This window comes from Acomys russatus, chromosome 21, assembly GCF_903995435.1.
Source record: "Acomys russatus chromosome 21, mAcoRus1.1, whole genome shotgun sequence".
Taxonomy (NCBI): domain Eukaryota; kingdom Metazoa; phylum Chordata; class Mammalia; order Rodentia; family Muridae; genus Acomys; species Acomys russatus.
The window spans coordinates 51,862,544-51,881,856 of record NC_067157.1 but is presented as its reverse complement, the minus strand read 5'-3'; the positions used below and the strand labels follow the sequence as shown (position 1 = coordinate 51,881,856).

The 19,313-nt window shown below is 44.2% G+C and overlaps 1 protein-coding gene across 1 annotated transcript in view; it reads left to right on the top strand.

Annotated features, from left to right (window-relative positions):
- The window catches only part of Rsph3 (radial spoke head 3), a 48,522-nt gene extending 29,461 nt beyond the window's left edge, over window positions 1-19,061 (top strand). Inside the window, exon 9 of the mRNA XM_051164244.1 lies at window positions 18,923-19,061. Coding sequence (XP_051020201.1) covers window positions 18,923-18,976 — 54 coding nt within the window. The 3' untranslated portion in view covers window positions 18,977-19,061. The remainder of the gene's footprint in view (window positions 1-18,922) is intronic.
- Window positions 19,062-19,313: the final 252 nt, after the last annotated feature.

Below are 19,313 nucleotides of genomic sequence, written 5' to 3'. Positions count from 1 at the left end.
AGTCTCATGTCTCATGTTAGCTAATAGTGCTGTCAGCCAATAAGCTTGTCTTCTCTGTAGTACACTAGCCTACTCACTCGGTAAGGAGTACCTAAGTGTTACTGAAGGCCAAGGTGCCACCCCCTGTAAGGAGCAAACACTGAGTCCTTGTTTGTATAAAATTGAATAGCCACCCCTCCAGCACCAGCATCTGACAAAGGCCTGCTCACTGCTCTGCACAGGCTACCTTCTTGCAGCTCTCTTTTTTCCAATTTCACCCATGAAAATTTTTCAGACAGCACCAATAAAAATAAAAGCCATCTCCATCCACCACACACAACCTCTGTCAGCTGGCTGGAAGTGCCCAGGCCTTTTGTGGGCATTTAGGCTCATGCATGCTTCCACACTTAGAAAATATAAACTTTTACTTTGTAACTAATAAATATGTGCTTACAAATTTTATTCTTTACCAAGTAGTACGCCTTGTTTCCATACTAGTTTACATAAATTGCTTGTCTCTTAAAAGTGTGGCAAGATGTCAGGTCTTGTAGATGGCTGTGGTGTCCAAGGGAGTCACTCTTGACTCTTAGCTCTGTGAGACCATTTCCTGCAGTAGTGAGGAGCACAGGTGAGCATCTCAATCCCGTGACTACTGGCAGTAGCTGAAGTCGGAGTCACCATGCAGGCGTTCAATCTAGCCTTAGAACGCTGGAGGAGAGAATCAGCAGTCATGACTTATTTGCATATCCACTGTCACTTCTTAGGACCAGTACAAGAGTGTGTATGTGATTATAAATATAAAACGAGTGTACCCAGCTGCCCACGCATTACATCACAATACTGTCATGTGATCATGTTTATATCTCCGTCTTCCTTTAGTCAGCCAGCAGACATGAGCAGGAACCTGCTATGTGTTGGGTACCAAGTGAGACACACAGACTTTAGGGTAAACAGTCCTGAATAAGACACACTCGCTTTCTCGCAGTCTAGTAATGCAGCTGACTTCAGTACATGCTAAAAGTGAGGATTCCAGAGCTAGGAAATATAGAGTGGCTTTGCAGCAGGCAACAAGTGTAGTTACAAGACTGTTACCAGAACCCTAGCCAGGGCCCTAACCTGATAAGCATCCTTCTCTTACCTCTGCCCTTGTGGGGCACAGGCTGCAAATTTAAGTGAGTTGGTGCTCTGTAAAACTTTAAACATTCAAGTCACACTTGCTTTCCCCCTCTGGGTTAGTTTAGCCATGTTAAACAGTCTTTATTATCATTCTAAAATTTATAACATACTGATTATAGCAAAAAACCCAAAAACTTTGATTAGGGCTGTTTCTAATAAAATATGCAATTAAATTAAGTAAATTTTTTAAATTTTTATTTTATTAATTTATTTTTATTACATCTCATTGGTTAGCCCATCCCTTGTATCCTCCCATTCCTCCCTCCTTCCCATTTTCCCCTTACTCCCCTCCCCTATGACTGTGACTGTGAGGGACTTCCTCCCCCTTTATATGCTCAGAGGGTATCAAGTCTCTTCTTGGTAGAAATTAAGTAAATTTAATTGTAAATACAAAACTATTTTATTTTTATAATTTAAAATTTATTACTAATTTTAAAATATTTACAGCTAATTTAAAATTAAGGCTAATTGCTTTCTACAAAGGTTGCTGTCCTTTATAAAATCTAGGCTATGCAACATTTTGCAACATTTGACAATTTCGTACTTGTATATAATTCATTATAATTAGCAATACTTCTCACTCTCTTTTATCTCCCTCCCACCCCGTCAGCCCTCTCTTCTTCCCTATAAATTCCTCCCAAATTCACGTCTGTTTTGTTTAGTGAGGCAGAGGTTATCAAGGGCACTGGGTGGCCGTGGGTTTGGAACTGTCAGTTGGAGCCTGATGGGCTCAGCATTGGGTACAACTGAAGAAATAACTTCCCTGCTTCCAGAGTCTCTCGGTAGCCAGTTGGGGTCTCCGTGACTGCTGACAGGGCCAGCCAGTCCTGTGCAGCCTCCGTGCAGCTGTTAGGATAGCGGTGTTGTGCCCAGAAGGTGGCATGTCACAGCCTTTGTCTGTCCTCCAGCTCCTCCGCTCGTTCTGCCCCTTTTCTGTAAGGCCTCTGAGCCTTTGGCGTGGTATAATGTCTTGTTCAGGCCTGAGCTCTCGACCGTCAGTTATTCTCAGCCCCTGAGCAGTCCAGAGTTACTTCACTCTCTGCAGAGAGAGGCTTCTCTGATAAAGCTTGAGTGCCCTTTGTCTCGTCTGTGGGCATAAACAAAGACAGTACAACACTGCTGGTTCAACTAAGAAACAGTAGTCAGTCCCTTCTAGGGCTTATGACTTCCCGCCACGTGCCTTTGACTGCTTTGCAGATGTTTTGCTAGACATACAAGGTATGCTGTATAATTCCATAATTTATTGAAATATATGTAGATCCAGAGACCCCACATTGAGATAGTCTTATCCTTGTTATCACCCTGTTCCATCCTAGGGAGAAACAAGGTAAGTGAGAGGTCAAGTATTGTACCTGACAGAAAAAGAAAATAGGTTTATATAGTCTGGAAACAAATGTTTTAAGTGAAAAGTTTGCCTTTCTGTCAAGTTCATGAAGACTTACCTCAGGCGCATGCAGGGTACTCTGAGGACAAGGACCAAGCTCAAACTCACCAGAACCATAAGCAGCTGCACAAATGGTGGATGAGTGGACACCTTCAGCCACTGGCTTGACCAACATTTGCTTACGCTCCTTGAATGAACCCGTCTTCCCCCTCTGTCAGCCGGCACTGAGGTGGTGGTAAATGTACGCTCACCATGCAGAGACTGGGGTCTCGGCGTTAATTCCCACATAAGCAAACAGAGACAAGCTACAATTTCATTTTCCTCTACTCAGCACCATTAGGTTTGAGCTATGTGCGGGAGACTAACATGGTCTGAGAGTCCCTCCAAGAACTTGCAGGGTGTAAAATGGCTCAATCCAGGCCTTCTGCAAGGAACTAACCCTCACCCCAGAGAGAGACTTTTCCTTTTCCCAGAGTTTTCCTTTGTAAAATGGGGCAAAGAACTCGTTTGTTAGCCTTCTGTTAAATGTTAAGGAGAAACATAGGATTTGAAGCATAGGATTCCTTTTAAAGCCACAATGAGGGGTCACAGCTGAGAAAGGGATACTTTTACACACACCAAAATGGCATGTACCTATTCCTTCTACCCCAGCAAAGGTTCAATTTCTTATGTTGGCAAAACATCAACCACTTCAGCCATTTTTATCTAATTTTGATTCCATGTGCTCTGCCTCTGATAGGAAGTTTCATGTGCTCTCCCTTACCCATTTTATGTGTGTGCTGTAGCTCAGTAGCCATGTCAGGGCCTCTGCAGAGCCTGTGCTTGGGTGTCAGTTCCTCACTGATGGAGCCAATAATCAGCACCAGTGCTTCCTACCTGCTGCCTAGAGTGAGTCAGAGTCTCACCATTCTACTCAGCTTTGAAAGTAGAGTTCAAAACAAATATTTGTCGATATTTTGATTTGTGGATTTTAGAAAATAAGCATTTTAATGTGTGTTAATTATAGTCTTCTAACAGTTTAGATTATATTAATATTCATATTTACCACTAGGGGCCAGTAAAGCCCTGTGCCAACGTTAACTTGAGCTCAACTTCATAAGTCCATAAGAAAGCTTAGTACACAATAAAATGTCATTGTGTAATGAACCACATGATTCAGCCATAGAGAGAGACGGAATCATCACAGCAGTAGGAAAAGGGATGCAGCTGGTTGATATTACTCTGTTAGGAAAATAAGACAGGCTCAGAAAGTCAGATGCTGGGGGTTTTCTCTTACTTTAAATTTGTATGTGCATCTAAGTCTGTGTATGTGTGTATCTACCTGTGGGTGTGGGTGTGTGCGCGCGCACGTGCGTGTCTGTAGAAAAGGCACTGAGAGGCAAGGAAGTGATTTTAAGAGAGGTTCAGGAGTGAGGAAAGAGTGATAGGATGTGTGAGAGGTGACTGCAGAAGAGGACAGACACTATCTGTGGGAAGGAGGAGACCAGCAAAGCGGGACAAGGGGAGGAGAGTGTAGGAAGAGTGAGTAAGAACAGTGTACGAAGACATAAATGTTTGAAAAGACCGCGATGAGCCCCACAGTTTTGTTTGCTGATTTAGTAACTTGTAGGAAAATCATTTTAAAACACATTGCGGTCCTTGGAGACCCAGACTTGCATTGAATACTTAGCTTACTCTAATGTTCTCTGCCTGCTCTGTTGGGGTGACAGACTCACTCTTACAATGATTATTGTAGACTGGACTTCTGCTGTACTCACTAACCTCAGTCTTTCCCTGATCCTGGTTTGGTTTTGTTTATTTTCCGAGACAGTCCTGCAGCTGGCCCTGTAGACCAGGCTGGCCTCATACTCACAGATCCGCCTGCCTCTGCCTCCGAGTGCTGGGATTGAAGGCGTGCGCCACCACGCCCAGATGCTGGATCCTTAACAGATGGCCATTCTAGTCAGCTACTCTCTTTGAATTACCACATGTATAGGGTGTGCCGTGGGCACCTGTGTGGAGGTCAGAGCACAGCTTACAGGAGTCATTTCTTTCCCTTCACCTTGTGAGTCCCAGGGACTTGGTGGCAGGCACCTTAACATCCAGAGTTACCTCACGAACCCTAATCTTTCTTTATTCGCTTTTTTTTTTTCACGAGCTAGAAAACAGTTCCTTCCTATTCAGTTCTGTGTCTCCTGGCCTAGGCAGTTGTAAATGCTTAGTCAATTATTTACTCTTGACATTTGTCATGAGGAGTTCTCTCATAAAATATTAAAAGCTATCCCAAAGCCCAGGTCAAGGCACCTGCCATCAAGCCTAAGACTCTTGAGTTCAAACTCTGAGACCCACACAGTAGGAGAGAGATGACTCCTACAAGTTGTCCTCTGACCTCCACATAGGTACTGTGATGTGTGCATGCACACAGACACATGTACACTAAATATAACATGTTTAAAGCCTTCCCATTTCTCACCTTAGTTTGGTTGTGTCAGCATGTTCATAGATCCTAGGAAATTTCTTTTGTCCTTGAGTGTTCTCTGAGATATCACTCTTCCCAGTTTCTCTTCCTACAGCTTTGCAGCCTCTCGCTCTCTACTTGTAACTACAGCCAGGAGACTCGCACTTATCCACGCTCCTCTCAAGTGTCTGAGCCAGGTGCTGTTGTAGCTTTAACCTAGCGCACTAAGGAGTACTCTAAGACTCTTATTCTCATGATTTAGATAGCACCAACTCGCATCCTCTAGCTCCACTATTTACAAACAGAGCATCTAGAACAGTGGTTCTCAGCCTGTCGTGACCCTTCCACAGGGGTCACCTAAGACCATTGGAAAACATAGGTGTTTACATTGTGATTCATAACAGTAGAAAATTACAATTACGAGGTAGCAACAAAAATAATATTATGGTTGGGGGTTACCACAACATGAAGAACTGTATTAAAGAGCTGCAGTGTCAGAAAGGTTGAGGACCACCAGTCTATAACATAGCGAGACGGCCAAAATCATCCTGAGTAAGTTCCGCACACAGAGCCATGAACCCTAGTGGCACTCTAACAGATAGCTCTCAGTAATAACGCCATAGCAGATTAAAGACAGTGACATGCAAGGGAGAGTGTTTGCTATGAGCAAGCCATAGAGCCACAAGTCGCAAGAGAAAAGGCATGGGGAGATATGTCTTAAAGTATAATATATGTAGTGGTATGTATTTATATAATTATAACAAAACATTCTTCAGCTGGCCCTAAACATACCTTTACACAGCACAGGACAGGAATTACCACATGTGGAGGGCAGCCCACCACCACCACCTCAAATGCTGGTATAAGGACCTCTCAAAACCTGCTCCTCCACAAAAGCGATGGTAGCAGGCGGGCAAAACTAACCCACAGCAACGTCTTTGAAAGACTGGACTGTAATGGAAGACTTGCAGCAGTGGGCCTGCTTGTCATTGGAAACAGCAAACTCGATGGCATTTTCCCTGTCTCAGTCTTGTTTCAGCCCTGCGGTCATGGAGACCAGCAGACTCAGTAGCCTAGCAGCCACTGAAGGGAGCAAAATAGGTTCAGTGTCCCTCAAAGCCACATTCCAAAGACACTTGTCACTATTTGACTTTGGGTCAGCTCCCTGGAAAAGCCCATTTTTTAGGGCCTGACTTTATTTGATTTGACTCAGGGTTTGCTCATTGACAAAGGCTCTAACACCCGGGCATTGTTGTTAAGTAAATTAACTGCAGTGAGTGTAGCATGACATTTACCTAAGATGGAGACAGCAGCAGGAGCAGTAAGAGGGCAAAGAGCACGTGAGGAGATGCCCACGGGGAGCTTTGGGCGACTGTGCATGCCCAGGAAAGACATGAGATGGCAAGGATCACTCATCCATGACTGACCTTGAGGACTGACACAAGTAGGAATTGAAGGCATGCTCCAGCCCGTGCAGAGGCTCTCAGCAGACGGTGGAAGAAAGTCTCCAGGGGTTGGTGGGTAAAGCCACTTGCACCAAGCATGTGACCTGAGTTCAGTTCCCCAAGACCCACCTAGTGGAGGGAGGGTACTAACTTCTGCATGTTGTCTTCTGACCTCCCTTATGCACTCCTCTACACACATGCACACACACACACGCACGCACACACTTATATAAGAATTAGAAATATCTTTGACAGGAATAATTTAATATGTATTCTAACTGCTGACCCACTAACTTTACTCAATAGACCCCAGTGGCCATACATTAGAGAATTTGACAGCATTTTTGCAGGAAGGTTATTATAAAAAATAATTTTAAAAAATTTTAATGCAACAAAAATGCAAAAGTAAAGGTGGGACAAGAATCTGTCTTGCAAAATATTACATTATCCTTACTCAAAATGTCCATTACTCACCCTCCAAATTAACAAAACATACAAAAACAGCAAAGTATATCCTTCAAAAACAAAGACAAACAAAAAGAAAAAAAAAGACAAACGAAAAGAAAAAAAAAAAAAAAACAACAACAAAAAACCAAAGATCTGGTCTACCTGCAGAAATTGTGGGAGGAAGTCCAGATTTTAGGTCACCAGAAAAAAATGCTTGAATTGTCTACATGTTCACAGAGCTGGAGGAGACCCTGAAGAACTAAAGCATGAGAGTGTGGGCTCAGCACGTAAACTTAGGGAGAAGTCAGAAGCAGTGGTGCTGGAGCGATGGTGCCGAGGTTAACAGTGCTGGCTGCTCTTCAGGGCCCACAGTTCAGTGCCAGCTAACCACATGGTGTCTCACAGTGGGCTGCAACACCAGTCCCACGGGATCTGATGCCACCTTCTGGCCCCTTCAGACAACAGGCACACATGTGGTATACAGAGGTACATGAAAGCAAAACACAGAAAATAAAAATGAAATCTTAAAAAATAAATAGTCAGAAACAAGAACAAGGAAATTCTGGTGTTCAAAAATACAGACACTGAAATCAAAACTTTTCTTCAAGTCTTGGTTTGATCTGCAAATAAAGAATCTCTGAAGCTGAAATTATGCCAAATAAAATAAATCCACTCTGAGGAACAGGAAGAAAGATGAGTGAAGGAAAATAAACAATCTGGGAGACTTGAGCAAGACCATCAGGCATACCAAGATGTGAACAGGGACTACCAGACGGAAGAGAAAGAGTCCAGAAGGCACATGGCTAAAACCTTACACGTGGTAGAAAGTACTGGGTTTCCCCACATCTAAGAGGCTTGGTGACCTCTCCATAGACGAGACATCGTGTGCCGATGTGCCGTAAACTTCCAGGAGACCAAGGAAATGGTGAAGGAAGCAAGGCGGACATGACTCATGTGCGTGTGCTCCTCTGAGTATCAACTGACTTCACAGTATAGTCATGTGGGTCAGAGGGCAGGGAAGGCATGGGTGTATTCCGAGAGATAAAGACTGGGAGTCAAGAATTCTGTCTAAAGGACAGTGAAACTGCACTTGAAGATGAACAAGACAAACAAAAACATTGCCGGATAGTAAAAAATTGATCAGTCCCAACACACCACATGGACACACTGCACATATGTACGCACATGCTCACAAAAGAGCTGTGACTAGTAGCCCTACCCTGTAAGAAATATTAATGCTAAAATGAACAGATAGTAACTCAGATGCACACAAATAAAAAGTATCAATAAACCAGGCGTGGTGGCGCATGCCTTTAATCCCAGCACTCAGGAGGCAGAGGCAGGTGGATCACTGTGAGTTTGTGGCCAGCCTGGTCTACAGAGTGAATTGCAGGATAGCCAGGACTACACAGAGAAACCAGAATCAAGGCGAAAAAAAGAAAGAAAAGAAACTGCATGATAAAGCAGTCACCATAAAACTACCAGTGGCCCCCTAATGGGTCAAGATTAGCAATAGATAGGTGGAGAAACAGGATGATTCAGAGGAACATGTGCTATGCTATTAAAATTCAGCCTGTATTAATCTGAAGTAGATTACATTCAATTAAAATGTGGGCTGCAATCTCCAGAGCAGCCACTAAGAAAATAATATTTAAAGAGAATAGTAAAAAGGAAGCAAAGTATTGTGTTGTGTCCTGGAAGACACGAAGTTAATGCAAAAGGGGCAATAACAGGGAAATAGAAGCATAAAAATGCTAAGACCTGAGGGAAACAGCAGAATGGCAGCGGAAGTCATGACCAATCAGTGATTTAAACACCCCAGTTAGAAGGCAACAACCAGCAGAGTATAAAATAGGGTAAATCAACCATACTGTCTATAAGAGCCCTAATCTGACACACTTGGGCAGTCTCTGTCTAAGGTGCATGCCTAGGAAAGACCTGAAATCCAGACACAAATAAGTTGAAGGTAAAAGCATGAAAAACGGCACAAAAACTGATACCAAGCCCAAGCTGGAGCAGTTCTACCAACTGTAGACTGCTGACAGACTCCATCGCTGTGACAGACCCCTGCAGGAGTTCACTCTTGAGTTTACAGTCTTAGAACGTTCCCATGGGGGCTGGAGAGATGGCTCAGTGGTTAAAAGCACCACCTGCTCTGCCAAAGGTCCTGAGTTCAATTCCCAGCAACCACATGGTGGTTCACACCATCTGTAATGTGATGTGATGCCTTCTTCTGGCCTGTGGGTGTACATGCAGGCAGGAACACTGTATACATAATAATAAATAAATATTAAAAAAATGTTGCCATGCACAACATTTGGGGGGTTGTGTTAGCCAACACATTTACTAAAATGCTCAGCACCACTAATGATCAGCGCAATGCAAATCCAAACCACAGTAAGGTGGCACTTTACTCCAGTAAGGTGACCCTTACCAAAAGACAGAGATAAGTGCTGGCAGAGGAGAGAACCAGAAGGAAGCTCTTGTGCACTCTTGCTGAGGAGGTAAGCTATTACAGATGTTATAGGAAGAGACTGGAGGATCCACGGGGGGAGGGGGGGGAAGAGGGGGAGGGGAAACAGATCTACCTGATGAGCCAGCAATCTGACACTGGGTATTCATCCAAAATTTTTAAGATGCATTTATTTATTATTTATACAGTATTCGGCCTGCATGTGTGCCTGCATGCCAGATCTCATTATAGATGGTTGTGAGCCACCATGTGGTTGCTGGGAATTGAACCCAGGGCCTTTGGAAGAGCAGATGGTGCTCTTAACCTCTGAGCCCTCTCTCCAGCCTGATGAGGTGAATCTTAAACGAATCACCTGCACCCCTATTATAGCCCTCCTCACAGTAGGCAAGATGCCAAGGCAACCTAGGGGCCCACTGAAGGAAGAAGGGATTCTTTAAATAGGGTTTTTATGCATAATGTCATAGTATTCAGCCACACAAAGAATGAAACCCTGTCACATGGATAGTATTAGAGGTACCATGTTACATGCAACCAGGCTCAGGAAGATATGTACATGTCTTCAAGATAAAGAAGTTGAAGTTTTAATCTCCTAAATGAAGCGACCCTACCAGGGTTATTGGGGGGTCGGAAGGATAAAGGGGCAGGAGGGAGAAAGGCTGGCTATTGGATACCAACTACAGCTGTGGGGATTTTTAGGGTTCACACAGCACAGTTGGGAAATTATAGATTGTAACAGTTTATTAGACATTTATTTATTGTATATGAGTGCTCTGTCTGCATGTATACCTGTATGCTAGAAGAGGGCATTAGATCACATTATAGATGGTTGTGAGCCACCATGCTCTGGAAGAGCAGACAGTGCTCTTAACCTCTGAGCCATCTCTCCAGCCCCAAAATATTAAAAAATATATATAATAATAAAGTTAGTTAAAAGCTTCCAACACAAAGGTATGCTAAATGTTTAAGGATATAGAAATATTAATTATTAATGTGATCATTACAGATCATGTATGTGTATCAAGTTATCATACCACCTCCCATAGATATGTAATTTAATGTCAATAAGACATAAACTTACCTGTCAAAGGATATATTCTGAAGATATATTCTGAAGGAAAAAAAAACGCATCCTATGCCAATAAGTACCAGCTCCTGGAACTAGCAATGGTGACTTTCTTTGTTTTTGTTTTTTGGCTTTTTTGCAATGGTGACTTTTAAACAGCTATTAGAAACAAAATGAAGTGAAAAATAAGAAATCTCAGTGTTATCTGGGTGGTGGTGGTGCACACCTTTAATCCCAGCACTCAGGAGGCAGAGGCAGGCAGATCTCAGTGAGTTCAGGGCCACCCTGGTCTACAGAGTGAGTTCCAGCACAGCCAGCGCTGTTACACAGAGAAACCCTATCTCGAAAAACCTAAAAAGAAAGGAAGAAAAGAAAAAAGAAAGAAAACAAAAGAAAAGAAAGAAAATAATCTCAGCATTAAAGAAAGAACCAATTGGTATTCTACAACTGAAAAGCAGGGCCAGCCTCCCATCGTCCACTGAGCTCAAGGACTGCTACTCTGTGAAGCCTTCCTGCTCATGGGGAGAAGGAAAACTGGTTACAGAAAGAACAGACACACGGATAGTTTCCTCACTTCCGCAGTCAGTGGCTATGGCTGAACAGAGCCAGGCCTTTTTGATTCCAGGAGAGGCACTTTGGTCCTGCACCCTTCGGAGGACACGATCATCCCTGCTTTGCCACAGTCAAGTCTTGGGACAACAAGCGTTGTGGCTGTAGCTGTGAAACAGCTCCTGGTGAATTCCGCCTGTGTTTATTTGACTGCTTCAGGCTGGTGGCTACAGCAGCACCTGTGGAGCAGAGGCTAGCCCACCTGCCCCATCGCTGGACCGCACATCTGCAGAGGATGAGTCCTGGAGAAGCTGACTCTGAGCTCATTGTTCAGCCCCAGATCCAAAGTAGGTAGGCCACATTCCTAGATGTCCCGTCAACTAGGCCTTTCGTAGCTGTAAAGCTGCGCTCCATGGCAGACAGACCGTGACCACAGGGCCTGTTACATCCCTCAGTTGACTGTTACCTGTGGGTCCAACTCCACGATTTGTACATGTCCAGGCTTTTATCTCATGTCATATTTCACGTTTTGTTTCCTATTGATGTTTGAAGATTGCACACAATGGCCATTTAATTTACTTTTTTTTTTTCACACAGCTCAGAGATCTAGCCTCCTAGGTATGTGACCTGCAGAACCACATAGAATCCAGTATTCGTAAGGGTTCTCAACAAACCTTACTGTTCTATATTATTGTCTTAAAATTCTTTTTTTTTTTTTTTAAGAAAGGGTTTTTCTTTGTAGCCCTAGATGTACTGGAATTCACTCTGTAGACCAGGCTGGCCTTAAACTCACAGAGATATGCTTGCCTCTGCCTCCCGTGTGCTGAAATCAAAGGTGTGCAACAATGTGCCAGTGTCTTAAAATTCTTATTCTTTAGTCAGGGGCACTGTGTTTCATTTGGCACTGAGATCCTGAAATTGTGTGGTCACAGCCATCCAGGATGTCTGTGCGGCCTCGTCCAGCCTTCTTTTTTACTCCTTGTTTGGCAAGCTGGTTTTTCTTCCTCGCCACTGATGTTGACCCATATCCAACCTGGCAGGACGGACACTCCCCTGACTGGCCCTGAGTCACAAGTGGCCAGTCCAATCCACTGGATGTCTCACTAGCCATGGGGTCCATAGAACCAAGAAAGAAGCCACTCCTAGAATGGAGGGGTCTTCCATATTCCAGCAGAAGATCCTGCCATGACAAAGGAGGTTGCTTGGCCACAGTGGGCCCAAGGGACAACCATGTAGAGCCAGAAGAAACAGCCAGTGGCCATTCTTCCTTTAGTGGACACTAGTGTGTGAAGCTGAATATAGCTGGCTTCCCAGAGACCATGAGAATGGGCTGCTACAGGGCACCCTGTGGCATCCTCACAAGATGGGCGTGACCTGCTCAGTTTCAGGGCCTTAAGTCCACTCCCAGTAGTCTGTTCCATGATGTTATCAACATTTATCTGCCAGTTCTTACCAGTTTCACTAGCCTGTGAGGCCCAAGAGGACCAAGACGCGTTTTGTTTGAATTCACAGTATCCACACAAAAGGGATCTATAATGTTGAATGAGTAAACGAAAGGAGGGTTAGCCAGGTGATGTTGACCTTACTGTGGTCAGACCTTAATTCATTTGTTTCTGTGTTTTCCTAGCTTCTTGGTCTGCAGGTAACAAGGGCTTCTAGCTTCCTGCACTAATCTCATTTTTAGCTTACAAATGACAGCTGCTCAAATGCCCATTTCGCTTACTTTTTGCTTCATAGTTCTGTTGTGTCTGCCTGGTTCTCAAGTCCTTCCCATGACTTTGATTCTCCTTGAATTTGCTCTCCTTTGAAATGGGTCACTCAGTCTGTAGAGTGCTTACCTAACAGGCATTAGGCGCTGGGTTTGATTCCCCACACTGGATAAAGTAGATGTAGTGTGGGATCAGAAGTTCAAAGTCATCCTCAGCAACTTAGTGCCATCTAGGCAGCCCTGGCCTAGGTGTGACCGTGCCTCGATACCAATACTACTACTACTAAACGGTCTATTTCACACGTCACTTCATATCTTAAAGTTCTTTCAAAAACAAAATCTTTAAGATTTATTTATTTATTATGTATACAATTCTCTGCCTGCATGTTTGCCTGAACAACAGAAAAGGGCATTAGATGACAGATGGTTGTGAGCCACCATGTGGTTGCTGAGAACCGAACTCAGGACCTCTGGAAGAGCAGTCAGTGCTCCCACCCTCTGAGCCATCACTCCAGCTCCTCAAAAACAATTTTTCAGTTAACTCATGCCCCCCTTTTTAGTCACCTTGCTGGAATGAACCAAGTTGCTCAGTGCTGTAAAGGTGTTTGCATACCACTACTGGGTTCTCCATCCCCGTGACAGTCATGTCTCCAGGCGTTTAGATGAGGCTACCTTCTCAAAGGTCCCAGAGGCCAAGCACCATGCAGCTGTGTGCTTTGTGCTGCCCTGTCCTACAGGAAGGCACTGGCGACCTGAGGCAGCAGGAGAGATGGAAAGCAGGGTACGGCCTGTGCAGGAGTGTCTGTGTATTGAGCAGTGTCCAGGTGGGAGAGGCTTCAAGGACAGTGCTTAGGGGTCTGACCTAATCCTCTGCAGTCGCAGTTCCTTGCCTTAAACATGTTTATTACAAAGGCTTAAAGTGCTGCCCAACAATAAGCAATGGCTCTATGTACTGGGTAAGAAGTGGCCAGGCACCACGGTACAGCAGTCATTCAGGACATTCCACAGCAGGGCCTCTCAGCTGCTCTGTCTCACACAGCTACCTCCTGTTTCCCATGGTCCCCTAGTGGCTTTGGCCATCTCTCAGGAAATAGCATGGGCACTATGGCAGAGCTGGCTGCTGCGCCAAGGGGCCAGCAGTGGTACCACATGAAATTCATCAGCCCTGGTAGCCAAAGGGACTAGGTCCCCAGCTGCTAGTGTCAGAGCAGACATCAGTGAGCGATTCAAAAGAGCCTCAGCCAGCTCCCCGCAGGAGCCGAGGCTCATGGGGCCAAAAGATACACAGCTGTGTCTTGTCCCACACTTAGCACTACCCTTGAAGCTTCCCGTGGCTGGACAAGGCACAGAACACTGGCAGCTCTTGAACAGGCTTCACCCTGCCCTGCCTTCTCCCCCACTGCTTCGGGCAGACAGTGCCTTCCCAACAGGAAGAGCCAGGACAATGCACAGAGTTCCAGACATTGTCTTTGAGCCAAGAGCCAAGATTGTGGTATGCCTACCACCTTACCTAAAGGAACTTGATGGCAGATTGTCCCTCCCTCTGGCCCACTGGCATCCGCGGTGAGAAATAGCAGGCATCTACAGCGAAGCAGAAAGAGGAAGGGTAGGCAACACCTGGCTGCAGCTGGCTGATGGAGAAGGGATTCTAGCCAGATGAGAGTTGGGTGTGCTGTTTGTGTTTTTTATGTGTATCTTTTGTGTTTATTTATTTATGCTTTTTACCATAATTTTTAAATAACCAAAAAAGTTGTAGAATCTGTCTAAGATTTCATCTAAGGGGAACAAGGAAACAGCTCTCTGGATGGTCAAAATTGCTGCCAACGCCCTTCTGGGGTCCAGCCTGTCCAATAATGTGAGCACTCCATGTAGAACAAAGTGATTTCATCAGCCAGTGATAAAAGTGAAATTCTCACACTGACATCTGTTGTTTTGTTCTTTGTTTCACAATCATTTATCTTCTCTAAATATAATCCAAACAAAGGGCAAACAGAGCACTGAGTTCCTAAACAGACGATGCCACCAGGCTACCACCTTACCATGGCAGGCTTTAACCCTTGGCATCCAACAGTATCTCAGCAGGCCCTTTCAGATTATAACTGAAGCCACTGTAACCCATGGGAGAAACCAAATGCGGCTTCTCACCCATACCCTGACTCCTTTAGGGCGGTCCATAGAGGTTCAGACACTCCCCTGCGTGACAGGGACTCGGAGCGTTTTTCACAATGCTGAGCTGAGCTCACTCACGTAGCTGAGGAGTTTCATTTCTTATCCTTGTAGAGCTACGCCAGGCTATGTTGTTTTTAAAGTTTGAATGGAACATTATTATCCCGAGGTCATAGGCAGGAACGAAGGTAACTGAGGCTCTCCAAGAACAAATGATACTTTAAGGGTTAAGTTCTGAGATCTGACCATAAGAGAACTACATTAAAAACATTCATGAGCCCAGAGATGCAGGCCAGGCAACCACCATGCTGAGATTGCAGTCACATCATAAGAATCCAACACCAGTGTGCAAACACGGCATCCGCCAGTGTCATAGACGTGGCCTGCATTATCCAAACAGCAAAGTCATAAAATACTATGGTTTTATCTCCACAAGGCCTAGGAATATGCCAGTATTATCTCTGATGGATTATGCAGACTATTACAGAACACTGTATATGGTTAGAAATGCTAATTTTTATCATAAGAACTGCTGCCTCTTTAGACTAACTAGATCTAAGCAACTTACAGATTTTGTTAGTCCACTACACAGCTAAATGGATCCATTTGATGAGTTGTATTTTTCAAATAGCTAAGTGTAGAAGTAGCAGTTCTTTCAAAGATTGGCTACTTCATAATGACTAATTGAAAATGTATATGGACTCAAGTTGTTTTTGTTTCACTCGTCCTCGTGAGTAGTAGAAAAAATCATTTTGTTCTCTTTTGTGTTGTTGACTGACATTTCTAGAGACACTTGGGATAGATCTTGAGCAGGAAATGGCATCATATTTATACTTTTTATGGATAATTATAGCAAATCTATAAAATTTTGGAGAAGAATGGAAAGAAGAAGGCTAATTTGGTAACATTCAGATTGTTGAGGCACAAGGGTAAGGCTCTGCAAGGGTAAGGTGCTGCCAAATGCCAGGACCAGAGACACAGTGGAAGGAAAGGAAATATGGTCATTTATGAGACAAGATAGGGAGACAAAGCTAAATTCTGGTGAATAAACTGGGTTCTAAACGTGTCTGACTTTGCACTACAGGAGTGGAGATGTGACAGTGTGTCCTCTCCTTTCTGAAGCCTCACGGTCAGTAAAACAGACGCCAGTCAGATGACCTTGTAGTTTCAGAAGCAAAAAGCAAGTGCTGGTTACTTTGTGCTTTAAACATTTTTTCCCTAAAACTCTGTGTGCCAGAACAAAAGGCACATCAGGTACAGAGGCAGCTCGCTGTCTGTGGTGCCTTAAGTGTGTGTGTGTGTGCGCTCACCTCAAGCTGGGAATGTCCCCTCTGGTTTCTGAGATGATGGCAGTGATCAGAAAGGACCTGGGTCCCACCCTCAGTGATATGCTGACACTTGGGGACAGCCAAGTTCCATCCCTGCTGTGAGCAGAGACAGTGGGATATTAAAGAACAGGGTGTTGATGACAGTGACAGCAGCAACTAGCTTGCAAGGGAAGGAAGATAGCAGCTGCCATCTTGGACCCTGATGGGTTTGAGGTGTGGGAAAACAGTCCATACATGAGGAAGTAAACTGCTCAGTGACAAGTGTTTGGGCAAGAGACACAAGGTTGGTTCCGGGACATTGAGCGATGAAGAAGAGAAAGGATGAGATGAAACCTCAGAGGTTGGGAGAGTGGAGACAGCCACAAGTGGACAGCTGTAGAATACAGGTGAAGCACAGGCGGAGGACGAACAACAGGCAGGAACTAAGAGGAACAGGATGAGGAGTAGGACCATGGTGGTGATTGGCAGCAGCAGCTCTTGAGGAATAATAGTCTGCCAGAATATAAGAGGAAGATCATATTCTCCATGAGTGCGTGTCAAGGCTGCCAGTTTCAGCAGGAAATCCTTAGTGGCTGTGGGGATTTTCCATTTTGTTTTTTGTTTTGTTTTGTTTTGGTGTTTTGGGTTTATTTAGTGCCTGCTGTATTTAATATGTCATTTGGGAGAGAGTTGTCCTTTTGTTTTCTGCCATATAACTGCTCCAAAGAAGAAACTTCTGTGAACAGAGTCCCTCAAAGCTATTTTGTGATCCTCAGAATCTGTGACTATGAGAGCTCATGGAAAAGGAGACTTTGCAAAGAGATAATGTGATGGAGGTTGAAAAGGGACCCTAGATTATCCAGTTTCTTTCCCCCATTTCTAGGTCAGAATATCTAAAGAATGAATTTAAGGAAAGGAAGAGGCCAATCTGGGTTTCTGTTTAAGAGATACATTCCAGCCAGGCAGGGGTGCACGCCTTTAAGAGATACATTCCAGCCAGGCAGGGGTGCACACCTTTAAGCTCAGAACTCGGGGTTAGACAGATCTCTGAGTTTGAGGTCAGCCTGATCTACAGAGTGAATTGTAGGACAGCCAAGGCTACATAGAAAAATTCTGTCTCAAAAAGAGAGGAGAGAGAGAGAGAGAGAGAGAGAGAGAGAGAGAGAGGGAGAGGGAGAGAGAGGGAGAGAGAGAGAAAGAGAGAGAGAGAGAGAGAGAGAGAGAGAGAGAGAGAGAGAGAGGGAGGGAGGGAGGAGTGGAGAGGAGAGAGAGCGCCCATTGGTCTAAAAGTATGAAATATGGCTTTTGGCACATATTAAAGTGGCACACACCTTTAATCCCAGAATTTGAGAGGCAGAGGTATCTGATTTGAGGCCATCTTGGTCTACATAGTGAGTTCCAGGGCAAATAGAGCTATATAGTGAAACACCATCTGGAAAAATGGAGGGAAAGAGGGAGGAAAGGAAGGAGGGAGGGAGAGAGAGAGAAAAAAAATGTGGCTTCTGTGTGTAGTTGCAACAACAGAGTTGCTATGCTTGGATTTTCCTAAGAAGTATTTGTAAATTAAATGTCTCTAGTTCTAATGAATATCACTTCAAACTTCATATATGTACATGTGGATGTTCATGTGTGTAGGGGTGCTTATAGCTGTGTGTGCATGCCTGTGGAGGGACTCTTCCTTGGTTCATCTCCACTTCATTTACTGAGGCAGGATCTCTCACTGAACCTAGAGATAGCGGCTGCCCTGGGATCCTGGGTCCCTGCCTCCCTAGCACTGGGATTACAGGCTGGCCGCAGTGCTATCTTGGGTTTTATATGGGAGCCAGGGATGGAGACTTGCATAGTAGGTGCTTTGTTCACTGAGCTGTCCCCAGCCCCTCACTTCACACTTCCATAAGTCTCAAATGTCTGGGTTTTGGGGTTTTTTTGTTTTTTGTTTTTTGTTTTTTGGTTTTTTTGTTGTTGTTGTTGTTTTGTTTTGTTGGTTTTTTGAGACAGGGTTTCTCTGTGTAGCTTTGGCTCTCCTGGAACTCACTCTGCAGACCAGGTTGGCCTCAAACTCACAGAGATCCACTTGCTTCTGCCTCCCAAGTGCTGGGATTAAAGGTCTCTATTTCTCTAATTAATAAAGGCAAGAGTTTGCCTGAAATGGCTTACCTACTTCTGATCACTATATAAATAAAGCAGTATGCAGACAGGCAAGCAGACAGACAGACAGACAGACAGACAGACAAATAGACCAATCTTGTTTTCTCTAAGGGAAAAAAGCCTTAAATTTTGCAAATTATGTAAAGTATGTAAATCTGTTATTTCTAGCCTTGTTTTACTTCTTGTGTGTGCCTGCTGTAACTATTCCTAACAAAGCCACAAAATGTGGAATTAATAAGAACGATTGCCAAGTTTACAATGGTATTAGAGATCCATTCATTACCTCATCAGAATCGCTTCACTGTTAGTCACTCACAAAGTGTAAGTCGTTACCTTTTGTTTCCAGGTTTGAGTTTCAAGAAGGGAGGGTCTTGTTTCACAGCCCAGTTGTCCTTGACCTTACCGTCTGATGCCTCAGTCTCCCAGACAGTGGTTTACAGGCACAAGTCACCACTGTGCTGCACGTGTGCTGTTTCTACCAGGCTGGATCCCCTCACCCTTGTTCACTGAGCTCATGGCTGGATGCCAGTTTCTGAGGAGTGGGGTTCATGGGAGATCACGTTGTCTGACCACTACTTAGCTTTCTTCAACAAATGGCTGCCCTTCATTGATTCATATATTGCATGTTTATGTCTTACAGGTGTCCGACGCTGTCCCAGACCAAGACTCTCCCTTGTCATCAAGAAAATTTTAACAATGGCATTAGAAACCATTGGCATACTTAGGGGGGAGGGAGAAAATAATGTAAAGGGTTTTTGTTTTCTTTTGTTGTTAATTCATTTACCTATTATAGATTATTCATTAAAAATTTTTAAATCATCATTTTCAGTTATTAGAAAAAATCATAAAGCACCATCTGCTCTTTTCAAAAGGAAGAAACAACAGCACAAAAACAGCCTGTGAGGTGTGACAGTCTCCCACTGTGTGCTGGGGGTTGGGGGGCTGGTGGGGCTGCACACTTAAGAACCAGGAAGAGAGCACAGCTGATATGAATGTTTTGCCACCAACTTAGTCAACAAATACTTGAGTAG